Genomic DNA, 18,583 nt, shown 5'->3' on the forward strand with positions numbered 1-18,583 from the left:
GTACTTCTACTCCACTACAGTTCAGAGGTAAATGGTGTACTTTTCCTCCACTACAGTTCAGAGGTAAATGGTGTACTTCTACTCCACTACAGTTCAGAGGTAAATGGTGTACTTCTACTCCACTACAGTTCAGAGGTAAATGGTGTACTTCTACTCCACTACAGTTCAGAGGTAAATGGTGTACTTCTATTCCACTACATGTATTTAATCCCTTTAGTTACTTTACAGATGTGGATGAATGATGTGAAATATAATCAAGTGTTAAATCAGACTTTAGTTCCACCTGGAGTAAATTCACAAGCTACCCTGCAGTATACAAAGTCATTCAAACTAGCTGCACCTTTACCAGCTTTGAGAACACTTTCATGATCAATCATTATAAAACATATCATATATATTATTCTGAGATGGAGCAATCTGCACAATGACTACTTTCACTTGTGGTACTTTAAGGATATTTCGATGCTGATACTTTTACTTGAGTAACATTCTGAATGCAGGACCTCTTCTTGTAACGGAGTATTCCTACACTCTGGTACTTCTCCACCTGTCTCTGTGACCGGCTCTCCCTCTCTAAATATTTAAACCGGCTCTCAGTGTCTGGTTTCAGGTCGTAGTCAGAGCCCGTGATGGCCCGGCTCCTCTCCTCTCTGGCCTTGTTCTGCCGGGTCCAGGCCTTCCCCTGCCTGCTGCTCTGCTACCTGCTCTTCATCCTGCTGGGGGGTCTGGTGTTCTGGGCGGTGGAGGGGCCGGTGGAGCAGCAGCTGAGGGTGGAGGTGGAGGAGCTGCGGCGCTCCTTCTTGCAGGAGAACCCCTGTGTGCGGGGGGGCCGTCTGGTGGAGCTGCTGGACAAAGCTCTCTCGGCTCACCAGAGGGATGTAGCCGTCCTGAAGGCAGACGCTGGGGACAGAGGATATGATTTCACTTCTTCACTTTACTTTGTCATCGTCACCCTGACAACCATGGGTAAGATCCAACCTGTAGGAATTGAAAATAGAACCGCAACCTGCTCATATTTTCATATATATCCAAATGTCTAACCCTTCACACAGATTGAAGTCAGTGCATCCCGGGATCCAGCTGATCTTTTGGAATATGTGCTGGTTGCTTTTTGCTTTTCATGCTATAATTGCAGTTGTACACTTGATGGGGTCCATGTGTCCCCAGAGACATGATCATGACTTTTTTATTACCAGCTAGCTTTAACATTCAAAATATAAAACTCTGTCAAACTGTTTGACATGCATTTACAGGGCACCATTTCTGAACCTTAATGAATATTTGCTACTTGTGATTATCACTGAAGTTGCATCAAAACTCAAAGTTGGCTCAGTGAAAGAAGGAGAGTTTATTTTGATAAGGTAAATAATATGAATGTATCATTTCTAGTGCGGAATTTGTTGTCCTCCGCTGAGTATGTACTGCTTATCTCAGTCTTCTTTAATGGTAAATGTAATCTTTACAACTTGGACTGTTGTTTTTTTATGAATTTGGGTAATGGGCCATTTTGATGGACATTTCTTGACCTTTTTGTGACATTTTTAATACACAAATAATGTATTAATTGCAAAGCTTGAGGTTTCACCCTAACCCTTAGATGGGCATTCAATATTTTGGAAATGTAATTCATTGCTATTTTCTACATTAAACCCATATCACACTCTTATCACACATTAATACACCTGTTTCAATGTTATCACACCCGTATTACAACCATAATACTCTGTTATCACACCCATATGTTACCCATATTACACCCATGGAACAGCAATTATTTATTGCACCCTGTTACGCACATATTACACATTAATACACTAATGGAACACCATTATCACACCTTTATAACACTGTTATCCATTTTACACATGTTCCCCCAGGACACAGAATATCTAAGGGTTAAATGTTCCTTCTATTTGCTGAACTCCTCACCTTCATCCCTGCAGTCCTCTCCCTCTCTTCCTCTCAGGTTCCGACTCCTACACCCCCACCTCTGATGAAGCCAAGCTCTTCTGTATCTTCTACTGCACCCTGGGGATCCCCCTCACCCTGCTCCTCCTCACCCTCCTCTCCCACCTGCTCCTCCCTGTGGTCACCCACGCTCCTGTGCACCTCCTTCAGAGGGTCTGGGGTCTGTCCTCCAGCCGGGCCGCGGGGGTCCACGCCGGGCTGCTCTCTGTGGGGGTCCTCTGCCTGCTCTTCCCCCTCCCCGCCCTGCTGGTCTGCATGGTGGAGCCCGCCTGGAGCTTCCTGGATGCTCTCTTCTTCTGCTTCCTCATCCTGAGCACTGTGGGCCAGGGGGGGGACTCTCTGGGGAGGGGCTGGGGCCCGACGGCCAAGGAGACCCTCCAACTCCTCACCACATGTGAGTGCATGTGATCAAATGTCCTTTATAAATGCTTATTTAGCCATTGTGGATGATTGCTCGCTTACTGTCACATGGGTGTGGTTTAAGGTCTTCAGTCCACCTGTAGGGTGCCGGGCTTGTGTGATGGACAAAGAGGGTGATTTGGTTCCAATATGTTTTGTTGACCGTACAGTCATGCTGTAAAGATTTGTTTGGTTTTCTTGGATCGCACAAAAAAACACTGAAAATCAGAAAGTGGAATGGATTACATGACACCTTCTTTCAGGCCTGCAGAGACCTCCAGTCCATATTCCCCCAAAATACTTGTTCCACTCTTCACCAATGGATTTTATATTGTAACCCTAAAATACATGTAGGTTTGCTCTACATGTATTTTATAGTACAAATTCATTATAAATATGGCTATTTTCTGATTAAAACTGTCATTTCTGATCCTTTAAATATCAGACATGGATTCAGCATCCTCAACAACTAATGCTAACTGTGCAAACTGCCCAACATATGTGGTTAGCATCCAGCAGTTTCTGTGCTGGGGACCCTACTATACATTTCTAACATAAAACTCTGGGGTACTCAACATTTCTGGGTTCACAATCTGGCAATTAGGCTATTAATAAGAAGTATTTTATGATCCCCTCTTGAAGGAAATGTATTTTTCCCCACTCTGTTGTCATTGTCACACATTTAATACATGCACATGCGTTTCTGGTTGAGAGACACCAGAGTAATGGGTTGTCATTGTAAAATGCTGAATGTGTTCTGGTCTGTCCACAGGCTACCTGCTGGGGGGCCTGGTGGTGATCATTACTCTGAAGGACACGCTCCTGCAGGTTCCCCGGGTCTCGGCGGTGATTAGGCTCTTCTCTGGGCCCCAGTATGCAGAGCTGGAAGGATTCCATCTCAGTGAGCTGACCCTGAGCGAGGAGCTCTGTGAGGAGGAGGCTCAGTACTCCCAGTCCATCTGCACCGTCTCCTCCACCCCTCTGGAGCTGATGAGCCCGCCTGCTGTCACACAGAAAGAGCCCTGAGACCACCTGACCTCCACAGCTGGACACTCAAATTGAACATTAACATATAATAACCTCAAAAAGTGAACATGCTGAATGTTTTATCAAACATTTACACATACAGATGACACACAGCACATGGTCATTCATTTGTACTGGGTTCTGTGTCCATACAAGCCAAATCAAACTTTATTTATACAGCACTTTTCATACACAAAGTGCTTCACAAACCAAACTCATAGACAATTTACAAAAAATACAAACCATACTATCTCCCCCTTCCCAGGTTATAACCAGAGTATCACATAGCTTTGTGAGGAAAAAGAACACTTCATACCAACACAGGACTGAATAACATAGGAATAGAACAAATAAAGAATAATAAAAAGAATAAAATGCAATTCAGTTAAGCTAAATTAAAAAGGTGGGTCTTGAGTTTGTCAAATATGTATTCCCTTTTAGCTCTTGGTTGGGTCTCGTGCAAATGATCCACTATGTGTGTTGGTCTGTTATCAGCGTGTGTGTCTGCAGTTGGGTGACCAGGTATTGTACTTTGGCCTCAAAACAGCTGCCTGACTACTAGAAACCAGCTATTAGGTACAACAACTAAAACACTGAGCTAAAAGAAGCTAAAAGAGTTGTTCCTAGGAACAATATATATATATATATATAAAATGTAAAAGTTGTTCAGCTTTAATTTGATGTGTTTCCATTGATGAACTCTTCCCAGGATACAGTAACATTACATCATTGCATCATGACATGTCTGCTCAATAGTCTCTATTGCTTCGTTTTAATAACAAAATACATTTATTAGTTGATCAAGGAAACAATATGCAGATTCATCAATAATAAAAAATAACAATTAGTTGCAGCTCTACTTAGATTGTATATCTATAAATCTGAAATAACAGTTCTTACAAAGACCCCACCTAAATCTGTTTTGTCACTAAGTTTGACCCTAGTTTGTTTTTCTGTACTTTTAGAGAGAGCGTGGCCTTTTGCTTGCTTTTATTTTCACAATATATTTATTGGCATTTTCTTATATTGGTACAACAATCAAAAAAACAAACCTGTACTTAAGAACAACTCATTCTAGTAGTACTAGCTACACCTGACAAAAATAAGCTACAGTATATTTGCATTTTCAAAACATTCTGAACCTGGATTCCCTATAAATCTTGGTACTCGACTTACAGACGAGGGTAGGTCAAGGGGAAGTCGTACAAATGTGTTTAATATTTCTTTTATAATATGTTGTCTAAAGGATTTAGCAGTTTTTATTAAAAAAAAGGGTTCAAGGAAATCATGATTAACCTTGGGGAGATTATTTTCTATATATATATATTTTGTGCGCTCACCCCTTCAATCATTTGACTACAGTCCCTTACATTAGGGGAAGCTACTTTAAATAAAAGAAATAGCAAAAATAGAATAAACAGCAGCATCTCTTGTGTGTCTGTTACTCTGGATAATAATTCTGATGTTATATATTTTTCTGTCATTGCAAAGGACTTCCAAAATGTTTAAATAAAGTTGCAGAAATGAGAAGGTGGCAGGTACAGGACCGACCACAAGGTGTCAGAAGTAGCTCATGTACAGGTGAAGGTCTCTGGAAAGACTCTATTTGATCATGTTTGTGCCTCTCAGCTACTTTGCTAATAACATGTTTAAACAGTTCAAAGCCACTGAGTGACTCATCGGCCTCAGTGTGGTTTGTAAAGATAAGAAGGGTGTGGAAGATCCCAGAACAAACTGAGCCTCACACACTGATGCAGCCACCTTGTCATCTTACTCATCCATTTGTTGTTGTTTACTTTTAGTAGTTATACTTTGATTATATGACTGTGTTCTTCTGTTATACAAGACTTGTTTCACGTTTAGAACCAGAAGTCTTAAGAATTATTCATATATTATTGTATTTCCATAGTATTAATTGCTGGATCCTCTACTTCCCATGATGCAACTCAATGACGTGACATAAACCAGGCAAGAAACACACGCAGTCCGACAATCTTACCAAACAAACCCCCATGTTAGAAGAGAAATGGAAGGTAAAATGATCATCATGACCATCATACTTTCCCTGATTGATAATTGGCAACATTTCGTTGTTCTTTTTTGTTTGTCCTCCAAATAAAGTGGATTATACAGCCTGTTGATGTCAAATGTCTAAGAGCTTAGGTCACATGAACATTAGTCTCAATGTATTAGTTTGTAGAGATCTCAGCACTAAACAATTTCCCAATTTTCAATAAAGTACATTTAATCTAATCAAAATACTTTTGTGGTGTTATATATAATTAAATATTAATAATAATTAAACATAATTATTCTCTAATTTAGCATTGCACTAAAGAATAACGAGAGATGTCATATTCTTTGATCCACACATTCTTCTTCCTTGTTGCCTGGCACCTACATTACCCAAGTTTGCAAATCAAATGTTGAGAGTGAATTTAGTTTGTAATGTGGGTAGATGCTATTGCAGCCTGCAGCAGATGCTCACGCTCACTTTGTTCAAACACTTCACCTCCAAATGATGTTCATTTTCAAACTTGGGGTTTCCCTCAGTAGGGAATAGAGTCTTTATACAACTCTTTTCCAGTGGTAAAAAGTAGCTAAGTACAATTACTCAAGTACTGTACTAAGTACATTTTTTAGGTATTTGTACTTTAATTAAGTTTTTCAATTTGAAAGTATCATACTTCTAATCCACTATAGTTTGGAAGAAAATATTGTACTTTGCACTCATTACATTTATTTGACAAGATTAGTTAATAATTACTTTAAAGTTAATATCATTAATATTAAATACATGTAATTATTATTATTATAGTATAGATTAAGATACATGGCAGTATCAAACATAAATTAAAGTTATCTCCATATATACTAGCTGCAAAATAAAAATGATGTTCACATTAACAAATCATTCATTATAATAAATCCAGTGATATAATAAATAATATTCAGAAAATTGCTATTTGAGTACTTTTATGGCGCATTTCCACTGCAGGGCCTCGCACGGCTTAGTACGGTATAGTTAGGCCTTGGTAGGCCAGGCTCACTTTATGCTGCGTTTCCATTACAGTTTAGGAACTGGGGTAGTAACTATAGTAACGCAGTGTAGGCGGAGCCGTGGCGTCATCTTCAATGAGAAACACAAAACCAACATCAGCCGTTAGCTGTTAGCACTCAGAGCTCACAGCTCCTCATATCTGTTCAGAAACTCGACAAAAGTTAAACAAGTACAAACCACAGACTGCCTGTGTCATGGTGAATACAGTCGCTGGTTTATTTATGTCTGTAGGCCGTTGTTGTGAGTGTGGACGGTCGGAGCATATACTGCGTTAGCTTAGCCAATCTCCATTTAGAAAACACGCATTTTAAAAGGACTTGTCAAATCATTAATTCATGGTTTTTACAAACCGGTATCAGTATGTTGTTACTTCGGCATCATTTTGAAACGTGTATTACAATTAAATCACGGTAAAATATGTTCATTTTGTTGTAGTTGCCAGTGATTCTCTCACTAGTTTAGCATACTCAGCCCGGTTGTTGGCCCGGAAAGAACCTCGATTTTGGAGAGCCAGAAAACTGTGAAAAAGTACCCGCTAGCCAGAACTACGCCTAGTGGAAATGCAACCAAAAACGGGCCGGGCACGGCACGCTTAAACCGCGCTCCGCGCTGTAGTGGAAATGCGCAATTAGTTTTAGTAGTTTAAAGGTGGGGTACGTAATTCACTTCAGAAACACTTTTTGTTATATTCCATGGAATGCTCTTAACATCCCGATAGCAATGAATATCTTAAGTGCTTTGACAAAAAAAAGGGGCAGATTTTTTTCGGCTGCGTACTTTCAAATTCTAGCGCACTCAAGCTGGTTTCTCCATTCTTACCTACCCTACCTTTAAGTACATTTTTAATGCTTTTGTACTTGCAATTAAGTAATGTTTTGAATGCCCAACATTTACTTTTAACAGAATATTTCTACACAGTGGTATTATAACTTTTACCTAACTTAAAGATTTGATTACTTCTTCCACCACTGCTCTTTTAACATAACCAGTACGCCCATACACATAAAAATACCATTGTGTGAAATGGGTGTAGTTCCCTTTAGCATTAGCATATTCAGCTTTTCAGAAAACTGATTGGAAGTGATGATCCCACTCTTCTGCACAGATCCTTTTGAACGGTACACTTAAATAAAATGGTCCTTTAATCAACGTCTAACTGAAGGTTCACACTGCACAGAGGCCTGCTGTGTGTTCTCTACTATGGCTGTGTTTGTACAAGGCACAGAGGACTGGGAGGGGGCCGCCATGAATCTCAGCCTGTGCCCAGCACTGCCCCTCCCTGGCAACACACACACACACACACACACACACACACACACACACACACACACACACACACACACACACACACACACACACACACACACACACACACACACACACACACACACACACACACACACACACGCTCTCTCGCTTCCTCAAGTGTGATCTTTCTTAGGTCACCTGCTTGACATTTAAAGTATTTACATCTAGGTTAAAGGCTTGCAATTCTTTACCAACAAACATATGATGTTGATAATGAGACTCGTGGATTTACCTTATTTCACCTCCAAACTCCAAATCGAGATTAAGTTCAGAGCACATGGCAAACTACACATGCTAGTTTTTTCATGCTCTCCATGCATCCATATTGTCCATATCTTTTGTAAAATGTACAATATGGACAGAAGATAATAAATATATTAACACTAAGAAACTGCTCTGAGATAAGGCTATGGACAAAGGTTATATGAAGCTATACAGTACTTACAGTGTTCCCTGCTCCCAGTCTTTATTATCCATGTCTTTAACCAACATGTTTTTAATTACATCTTGGAATTTTGGAAATGAAACCCAGAATTTAGCTTAGCAGGATAACTTTTTTTGCCCTATAATTAGCTATTTTCAAGATATTGTATTGTCATACAGTATATACAGTATAACAGGAAGTTGCACTGTACAATGACATTCTTACGTTTCAGCACTCCACATCTAAATATTAAGAAGAGTAGAGTATACATAAATATGCATAAGAATAGATAAATGTTCTTTTGGTGAGAAATGCTTGTTTGGGTTTCCGGCTGAGTGCCTCTATTGTCCTCTTCCTCCAGTCATCTGTGGCTGTGCTGCTGAGGCTAACCGCTCGGCAGAGACACAGAGATGACTGATGGTCATGATAGCCTTGTGATGGCTGGTCATCGGACACATGAGTCTCCTTAGAGCTGGGTCAAACACAGAGACAAATCCCCCCCGACAACTGCTGTCCCCATCACGGCTTCAAAGCTTACCGAGTCACGTGATCAACAGAATGTTGCCCCTAGGGGAACGATCTGTTGGCTGGAAGCTGTTGGCTCGGAACTGTTAGCCTCCAGCTTACTGCTAGTAATACTACTTTCTCTTAACTTTATAGCTGTACTGATCAATATTTGTATGTGTACAATGACATTGACAATTATTTGAACCGATGGATTATGAATATACAATACATAATAATACAGTACTGCAGGGATGACATGTTTTTTAGGCCAAACTTGGAAGTTAACATTGCACTGGTTCCCTTGACACAAAAGCCAATGGGATTTTTCCATTGGATGTTTAATCATAGCACAAAAATCTGTGGCATACAAATGTTAATGATACTTAAATATTTAGTTTCAATGAAAAATATCTTCAGAAATGAATCACACTTTTATGATTATTGAGCCGTAATTCAAATGTAAAAAGCTAACGTTAAGCTATTAACAATAAACTATACTGTACTTCACTGTTGCATAGCTCACATCACCACCAGTTAGTTAAAGGCAAACCAGTGTTAACTGTTTAGCATTGTCATTTAGCCACTTGCTAGCAACTGCATTTTTCCAGACACCTAAAAGCTTCAACAGTGTTCTATGGTAAGACAAAACATTTTCAGAATTACATTTAAATTGTAGAAAAAACTGTACATTAACAATAAATTAACATTAAACTTAGCAACCATTCAGTACCATTTTATAAACTGTCCTGAACCCCATAGAAACGGCATAGCAACCATTATAAAATGCTGTAATAACTGCCCAAAACATTCATACGGTATCACCACAAATACTTTATAACTGCAAGGAAGTATAACGTAGAACAATATTCTATTCCAGGACCACGGTATATGAAAAGAAAATCATTAAAATATATAATGTGGTTTAACGACATATGATATACGTAGTATCATGGTGTGTAGAAGTCTGCTCAAAGGTCATACATGTGACTGTATGGTTGCATCACGGCTGCAGGGACAGCACACTATTCAGTGACCTTATTAAAAGTGGGGTGCATGCTTTTGCTGCCTGTCGCCCTCTCTGTGCTTCTGACTGACAGCTCACAGGTGTTTGGCTTAGCAAGGCTATTTTTACAAAGGTCATAGATGGATCTGTGGGGCATGATACAAGCAGGGATCTGATTACTCCACCATTGAGATCTCACCCACGTATTCACTCATAACTAGAAATAAATAATGTAAGCTCGTTATTTTTTTTAAGTGTTTCATTGAGCTTGTGTCAAAAGAAAACCAAAAGTCAATATTGGCATTGTACTATATTGGTCAAAGTGTACACTCAATTTCATTGCAATGGCTTGGAATCCAAAACAGGATGAACACCAACTCGTGGCTTGCCTACAGACAGGAAGTGGATTGTTTCGGAATAACTACACTTAATAGTTGCCACCATGGCCCCCTCCACCACTCATGAACCCTGAACTGATCTTTTATATTTAATCAAACTAAAAAACAGGGCTGTTTTGTAGTCCTTTAAAAGTTAACATTCTTTAAGCACTTACAGTATAGGTTTATATATGGAGGGTCAACTGCTGTTTAATGTGACACAATACATCATTACCAAATTAAACCTGTCACTGAAACACAGGATACAGGAAATGCAATTCCCAGAATAGTTTCTCAGACAACCATAACCTCCCCATGATGGAGCTTTGGCAGAACGCCAAGTTTGAAAAACTGCTATTCCCACATGAGGAGACTCCCCTCTGCTCTTCCTTCTTTCTTGCTTTATTTTTACTCGCCCAAATGCAGCTGTTTCCCAGCATGTCTGTACAGTAAACTGCTGAGAGACAAGGAGGACGGACAGTCTCTGACTGGGAGATTCAGTCACATAACGGAAAACACCAATGGCTAGCGCAGGAGCCAGATAAATCACTTAGCAACAGATGGATACTGGGACAGCATGTACTGGAATCAAACCATGTGAAAGAATGTCTTTATAACCAATATGGTCCAATCTTGTCCATCTACAGTATGGAATCAGTGATAACACAGAACATGCTGTTCTATCTTCTTCCTCTGGTTTCATCTCATGTGGGGTTCCACAAGGCTTGATACTTAGCCCGATTTGATTTACTATGTGTTTGCTACCTTTGGCCAAAGTATTTGTCTTTAAAAATAATGGTGTGCTCTGCCCAGCATTCCTAAGAATTACGTAATAAAAATATTGGATGATTCTGTCTGTAATGTGTAAATATTTCATGCAGATCACCAGAGGCCTGCAATTAAGGATCACTTTTTTTATTAACCTTCTTATCAACCTAAACTGCAATATTTTTGGTTTATTGCAACATGGACGTTACCATAACCTCACACATACCAAATCTCTCATGCACACATACTGCAGGATTAAAAAAATTCGGACATAGGATGAAATATCATGCAGCCGGATGTATTTGCAAAATACACATTTACACAGATGACTAATTTACAGGCAATGGACAAACAACTTGTTTCGGATTAAAACATGGAGGTCGATTGCATTCTGACTGTAAACAAACCACTCTAGAATTTAAGTGGAGGACAGCCATCCTCTCTGGGCAATCTCAGCTTGATTTGCCCCGCGTCAGAGTGTGATGATGGGTGTGCTTACATTTGCCCAAATGAACTTAGCCTGGGGGTAAACACAACATGTTTTGAAAAGAACTGATTCCAACAAGCTAGTTGGCAATACGTCATTGAATTCTTGTTCAGAAGTATTTCCAAACTCTGACCAATCCCGCTTCCCCCAACCCTCCCTCAGACAGGGGAGAATGCAGCAAGACCCCAGGCTCTAACTTCATTTAGGGTAACATATGACTATTTTTTCAAATTCAGTTCAACATTCTTTTGATTACGCACAAAGCGTTCATTGTACATTGGACAAGGAACACTATTTCTTTGATGAGTTTATTTGATTAAAAGGAGCCATAATTCAACATCATTCATTCATTCATTTATTGTAGACCCCAGACAAGGTATGTCATGTGGCTAGAAATGCATACAGTGTAGTTGAATAAGTTGCTATGGAAATGAATGATGATTGTATTATGTGGTACTATCACAATGTATAGAGAGAAAAGTAGGGCAGCTTCCTCATGCAACTCCAAAACAAAAGTCATATTTCTGTGATGCATGATTACAAAGACTAACGTAAACATTCCTCCCTTTATTGTATTGAATGTTTGGAATTGGATATAAACACATTCAGAGACTGACCCAGTTCCTAGACCCAAAAATACTGCGTCAGCACAAACTCTTATCCTTCAAAATAGAAAATGATCGCAGCTTTATATGCAGTAGCTTAACATATTAAAACAACAACCTGTGAAATAAAATTCTGCAATGACGTACTGAAACTGATTACACTTGTGTACTAGAAATAACCAAAATGGCTCTTATTATAGAAGTGACCAGTGTCCTAGGTATTAAGGTGAGTAATTAAAGATTTTAGAATTGTGCCAATCTATAATTTTGTATCCTTACAATGGTTTAAATGTCTAATGTGACATTTTGAAACTTAAATCAAGCATTTTCCTTATAAGATAAGATCAAATTGAACTTTCTTTATCCCTGTGAGGAAAGTCAGGCTTTTATAGCAGCAACCGGGTCAGAGTATGCAGAAGTATACGATCATTTGCATAAGAGGAAGTCCTCTAATCCTTTAAATACGCTTGTATTTATAGATACTACATAAATATGCTGTATGAAATAACATCAATGCTTGATATGAGATTCAAAGTTGTTTCATTCTGGGTGTGAACCCTTATATATACAGTCTATGGTGTGAACAGGGTGTTTATTTCTGTTGTGTGTTTGTGTGACATTATATTCCCAGCTGCTCTATGTCTCAGAAGCGACAGATTATATTTAGACCCGGTGCTAAACTGGAAAAGTCCCCCCAGCTGAGGGGGACTCATGACACAGGGAAACTTTCCCTGACACACTAACGCATGTAATTTGTGTTTTGCAGTCAGGCCTTGATAATATCCTTCAACACAGCTTCTTGGGAACTCACTAATCACTGTTTGGCTCTTCTCAGACTGTTTACATAGAGTCCTGCATCAGTTACACGTTACAGTGCGCTTTTTAAGTCATCTGCTGGAGTCTGATTCCTGCAGGGAGAATTGTTTGCATCTATTATTCATTTGTAATTAAAGCTAATTATGTCTGTTACTTGGTCAGGATGAAAAATCAGTAAGTAACCTTACAAAAAATAATTATATTATCTCCAATCATTGTTATTTCTGTTGTATCCTTTTATATGGAAAAATGACTGTCATTATGTTTTGTATTACCACCATTCCATTGTTGTTATCAGATAATCCTGCAGAATAAGGTCATAATGTGACTTGTAAAGTTTAGTGAGTTAATTGCCCAATAACCATCTTGGCGCTGTCAAGTCAGCAATGATTAACACTAGCGTAACAGGAAGTATGGGGTGAAAAGAATGCCATTTTAAATTAGATTAAATCAAATTAAATAATAATACAAACTCGAGTTAAAGGTTTTCCTACATCAGTTTTATTTTCAACAGAGATAAAGTGCTTGCACACATTGGCTGATTAGATTATTTTCAAATGTCCTGCTCTTTGCAAATAAGAAAAAAATATATAATAATTATATTATAAAAAAGGAGCATTTGACTTGCTGACTTGGTCATGTGTAGTTGATTAGATCGAGGACATTGAAATCCTGTCCTCTGTATCTCTGTATTGTATTGCCCTGGGGGGAGAATACATTCCACAATTTAAAAAAGGAACTCTTTACTCAGAATCAAGTTTTTGTAACTAGTCATTGAAATATATAGTTTTATCTCATAAGATTTGTATGTTAAACTAGCCATAGTTGAGGTCTGGTATCAACTCAACGTTGAAAAGTGGACAGCTAGTGACTGTGGAAGCAGATCGGGTTTCATTTTCCATCTCAGTGAAGATGATTTGCTTTCTATTAACCTTTTAAAAGAAATTGAAAATATACAATAGCCTAGTATGTTAAGTAAATTTAACAGTATTTTATATGTTGCCCCCGGCCTCACTAAATGTGACTTCTTAAAGTCCAACTAAATAATAAAGGCTTTTATTTCTTGGAATTGTATTTTTGGCAGTGTGGGGAAACCTTTGAAACACCATCTTTGTGTTTGGACATAAAAACAAATCCAGATTTTTTTTGCTGCGTCATAGGTAATATCGCAGCTCCGACGACCTGCATTCAACAGGGCCTTTATTTTGAAAGTCATAAACCTGTCATTTCCGCTTCATCTTGTTTAGCTTGATGCTAGCTGGAGGGGTGTGTTTGTTTTGTAGCCTGTGCAGCGGAGCCGGTGAGGAGCGGGCACACACCGCTGCGGAGGAGCTGTCAGCGGAGCAGGTGGACTTTCTCTCTCTGGTACCCCCGTTCAGGTCCCGGCGGAGGGACACGGTGGCGAGGATAAACCTTGAAATATTAGCAGTTCTTCGTGTCTTTGAGAGGTAATTTGACAAACCTCACCATGACTTCGGTGTGGAAGCGGCTTCAGCGGGTTGGAAAGAGAGCATCCAAGTTCCAGTTTGCTGCTTCATTTCAAGAGCTGACGATAGAATGCACAAAGAAATGGTAAGTAACACTTCTAGCTTAAATAGTTAATATGTGTTGCCTTTTATAACAAAAGGAAACCCTTGGCATGCCGTTTATGGGGAGAGAAAGTGATGCCATACTGCCAAAATAGTACAATTTCCAAGTAATATACGCCACAGAACAACATGGCATTTGAAGGATATATACCCAGTTGATCAGTTTTCAAAAGTGCAAATCTACATGTTTTTTTCAGTTTTGCTTGTTATTCCATCATTATTACCACCCGCCACTGTTTACACTAAGGGGCGGAAGCAAACATCCATAACAGTTTAAGCTTTTCATAAAAAAACACGTTTTTTAAGGGCTGTTCACGTGTGGACTGCGTGCCGCTGCATGGTTTAGTATAAAAATGCCAGACAAGCGGTGGCTTTTGCCACACAATGTGCTAAGAAGGTTTTTTTTAAATAAGGTTTTAATGCAGCCTGATGCTTTATTAACATCTAAATATGGCGACACACCTTCGGATGGCACGCCCCATTACTTCCGCATCTGTTTTTTAAATAAATAAATACTGAGTCTATTTAGTTGTTGCCATGTGGGAAGGATCCTGACTATGGCAACCCTTCATGCTGAATACAGTGGTGGGAGAAATCCTTTATTTCAGTAAAGTAGAAATACTTCATTACAAGTGAAAGTCCTGAATTCAAGATGTTACCTAAGTAGAAGTGTAGAAGTATTACCAGCTAATTGTACTTAAAGTATCAAAAGTAAATTATTATGTACCATGGCTGTTTTGAAAGTAATATATTATTATGGAATATGAAATTATTCTTTATTTTAATTGCTTATAAATACATGTAAGAGCAGTTACATTTTGTCGTTTGTTAATATTAAGACAATTTGATAATTTTTGTAGTATATAGTACTGTACTGCATTATGTCATATAAAGATGTCATGTGTTTTCATATGTAAACAGTCGCTGGTAACTACTGGTTAAATAAAAGTAGGGCACTAAGAAGTAGAATAAATGCTTCCAAAATGTAGTGGAGTAGAAGTATAAAGAAGCTCAAATGGAAATAAAGTAGAAGTTTGACAAAATAGTACAGTACTTGAGTAAATGTACTTAGTTACTTTCCCCCACTGCTTGTAGGAAAAAGTGTTTTTTTTTAATCTAGTGTCAGGTGGGGAAAGGATGTGGTCATCCACACCGTCTTAGAACAATGAGATCATAAATTAAAACCTCCCCTTCAGTGCCATCCCACAACTGATCCAATGTTTCTGACTAGTCACCATTCCCAGAATAACTGGTTAGGGGGGGGGGGCTGGGGTTCATATTCCTCCCCCGTACTGAAGAAGAAGAAGAAGAAGAAGAAGAAGAAGAAGAAGAAGAAGAAGAAGAAGAAGAAGAAGAAGAAGAAGAAGAAGAAGAAGAAGAAGAAGAAGAAGAAGAAGAAGAAGATGATGAGCCTTTACTTACCCCCCAGGGGAAACTCAGTTTTTCACTCTGTTATATACACAAATATGCACACATTAGGTCTAAATACAGATATGCACAAACATGCATTTTTATGGAGAGATGTACATTTTTCCCAGTGCCAAGGAGCAGTTTCTTTTTGTGGGTGGGGGTTCAGTGCCTTGCTCAAGGACTGGCTCCTCTCCAGCTATCAGTATCACACTGCTTTTTTTGGTCCTATTGGGACTTGAACCCATGATCCTTCGGTTCCCAAGCCAAGTCCCCACAGACCGAGCTACTTCCCTGAAAACCTACTGTATTTTACTGCTATGGAGCATTATTCTCACCCAGTTTTCATCATTTCTATTTATTTAATTGTTTTGATAGTTAAACGATAACACAAATCTTGAATTGCAATTCAAATCAAGTACAACTAACACTTGAGATGTTAGCTTTTTGGGTCCCTGGGGCTATTTTCTAGCTTTGCCCTGTTGGTAGAGACATCACCAATGTGTCTTTTTATATAAATCACAGATTGGTCAGTCAGTGTTGTTTGTCTGTCACAAATATTTTGAAAATTAATTAAAGTTATTTAACCAGCAAAACTGGCAACATATTCTTAGCTTACATTGTGAGAATGTTTATTTTTGTATATTTATATAAGTATAAAATGAACATCTTAAGAGTTAAGACTGTTGACAAAACCAAAAACACGGTGTCGGATCAAATCTGTTTTGATGCCTGGGGCTAACTAAATGTATTTACCCACCTGCACCATCCGGGCTAAAACTGTGAAATTGTTTGAGACATTTTAGTTTTATTTTGAAATTGTGTGAGCAACAAGAAGATCATATTCAGTGGCACCTTTTAATACTAGACTGTTTTTCATACTATATTTTGTTGGTTACCAAAAAAGATATTGAGTTTCAACACCTAACCCTGATCAAAAAATGCCTTACCCTAACCCTTGCTTTGTCATTTTGATCATGCTCACAGTCAGATCAAACACTTGATGATATCCACACCCAATGTACATATAGGGTGTAGATCAGAGTCCTGAAGAACAACCATATGTTTTTAGTGTATTAGCTGTTGGCCTGACTGCTTCAGTTTTGGCACTGTAGTTCTTTTAATTCCATTATTATTACTCATGATGCAGTCAGCATGTGTTTCCAATCCTCCAGCCCTGGCTTGTATATTTGCCTCACTTCCTGTGACTCTGTTCTGTACTAGCCAAGAAGTTTCATACACACGACCAGTATCAACATGTCGCTGCTAGATCCCGTCATAGGGTTGTGATCCACAGGATTGACACACTTGTTCTATGCTTGTTCTCTGCTATGCTCTGCCCCATGGCCTACAATAGTACATTATATTACACATACAATGGAAAGGGAAGCAAGATAGTCTATGATATTGAAATTGTGTATTTTTTAAACAAGGTCTGGAGTGATCTTTGAGGTGAGGGTCCCTGATGAGCTTTGTTAGGGTGGTTTATAGGTAGATGTTAGTAATGACGTACGTACTCTTGTTAAGTCAAATCTATGACTTACTTAGGTATAGTAACCTGAAAATGAACATAAAAGGGCCCCTTTAATTCATATTTGTATTTGCTTTCAAAAAGGTCTTTATTTTTCTCATACTCCAGTGGACACGGTGGCGGGGATAAACCTTCAATTATGCAATTCTTCGTGTCTCTGAGAGAGCATCCAAGTGTCTTATATCACAAATGTTTTATATATTAAAGGTGAGGTAGGTAATTCACTTCAGAAACACTTGTTGTTATATTCCATGGAATGCTCTTAACATCCCGATAGCAATGAATATATTAAATGCTTTGACAATAAATACATAAAAAAATGTCATCTGTGGAAGCCGTGGCGCTGTAAAAAGCACGACCAATCATCTGAGCCGGCTAAAATAACTGGATGGCCTACCTGCCTGTCAGCCTTCCATCTCGTGCACAAACTTATCTTGTGCCCTCATTGGTCATGTGCGCGTTTGTGTGTGTTGGAGGAGGGGCTCTGTAAGGAAGTCTGAAGGAAGGGGCCGATTTTCTTCGGCTGCGTACTTTCAAATTCTAGCGCACTCGAGCTGGTTTCTCCATTCTTACCTACCCTACCTTGAACTCATCATTTGTCATCATTTTGATAAATAGAGATACTTGGATAAATATGACAGTTAGCCATAGCAACATTTTGTGAATATTGGGATACTATGCGATAACTTTGAATACAAAGTAACAATTTTTACTGACCATAATTGATATCATCATAATAATCATTGTTATAGGAATATAATACTTTTTTATTAATGTATCTTATTATCTAATGATGTTGAGGACAGAGGGCACTTTGACTCAATTTCGGACAATAATGACTTAACATACTCATATGTCAGCCTAAACATTGAGAAGTTGTTTTTCATCTTTAAAATGTCCTGCCAAAAATATGTATTTATGTTATGTAACAAAAGATTATGTTTGCCAATAATACTTTTAAACTCTTATATAACTCTCATTTCACTACAGGTCCAATATCGAAGTGGCTATTGGTTGCATACTGCCTTATATTGTTTTGTAATTTTGACATAGTTAGTCAAACTTTTTATTAACCTTCTCCTTATTATTACTAGTATATCATAATTTGGATTTATGAAGTCACAGTTTATTTTAAGGTGTCCAATAATTATGATTTAAAGGAGAGGTGTCATGCTTTTCCGGTTATTACCCGTCCCCTTGTGTGTTATGAAGGTTTTTATGCATGTCAACGGTCTGCAGAGTCACAACCCTCAAAGTACACCCTATAGCGAGTAAAACTCTAACACAGAAAATACCTCCCCAAAACG

The 18,583-nt window shown here is 38.6% G+C and overlaps 2 protein-coding genes across 8 annotated transcripts in view; both read left to right on the top strand.

The window, feature by feature from the left end:
- The first annotated feature begins 629 nt into the window (after positions 1 to 629).
- Positions 630 to 3,775, top strand: LOC117482716 (potassium channel subfamily K member 1). The gene is made up of 3 exons (XM_034130944.1): positions 630 to 966; positions 1,967 to 2,362; positions 3,140 to 3,775. The coding sequence occupies exons 1-3, from the start codon at positions 630 to 632 to the stop codon at positions 3,391 to 3,393; spliced, it is 987 nt and encodes a 328-aa protein (XP_033986835.1). The 3' UTR covers positions 3,394 to 3,775.
- Positions 3,776 to 14,029: 10,254 nt separating this feature from the next.
- Positions 14,030 to 18,583, top strand: part of ehbp1l1a (EH domain binding protein 1-like 1a) — a 50,537-nt gene continuing 45,983 nt past the window's right edge. For all 7 annotated transcript variants that reach the window (XR_004555907.1, XR_004555910.1, XR_004555909.1 and 4 more), the window contains exon 1: positions 14,030 to 14,321. Coding sequence is in view for 3 of the 7 variants with exons in the window: in XM_034130833.1 (XP_033986724.1) it covers positions 14,218 to 14,321 (104 nt within the window). In the remaining 4 variants the exon portion in view is untranslated. The remainder of the gene's footprint in view (positions 14,322 to 18,583) is intronic.

The sequence above is a fragment of the Trematomus bernacchii genome, unplaced genomic scaffold, assembly GCF_902827165.1.
Source record: "Trematomus bernacchii unplaced genomic scaffold, fTreBer1.1, whole genome shotgun sequence".
NCBI classification, from domain to species: domain Eukaryota; kingdom Metazoa; phylum Chordata; class Actinopteri; order Perciformes; family Nototheniidae; genus Trematomus; species Trematomus bernacchii.

What these genes read in the sequence shown, in the direction of transcription:
- LOC117482716 (XM_034130944.1), top strand. Translation starts at nt 630, where the DNA reads ATGGCCCGGCTCCTCTCCTCTCTGGCCTTGTTCTGCCGGGTCCAGGCC. An exon ending in CGTCACCCTGACAACCATGG is followed by an intron (nt 967 to 1,966) that starts GTAAGATCCAAC and finishes TCTTCCTCTCAG; the next exon opens with GTTCCGACTCCTACACCCCC. An exon ending in CCTCCAACTCCTCACCACAT is followed by an intron (nt 2,363 to 3,139) that starts GTGAGTGCATGT and finishes GTCTGTCCACAG; the next exon opens with GCTACCTGCTGGGGGGCCTG.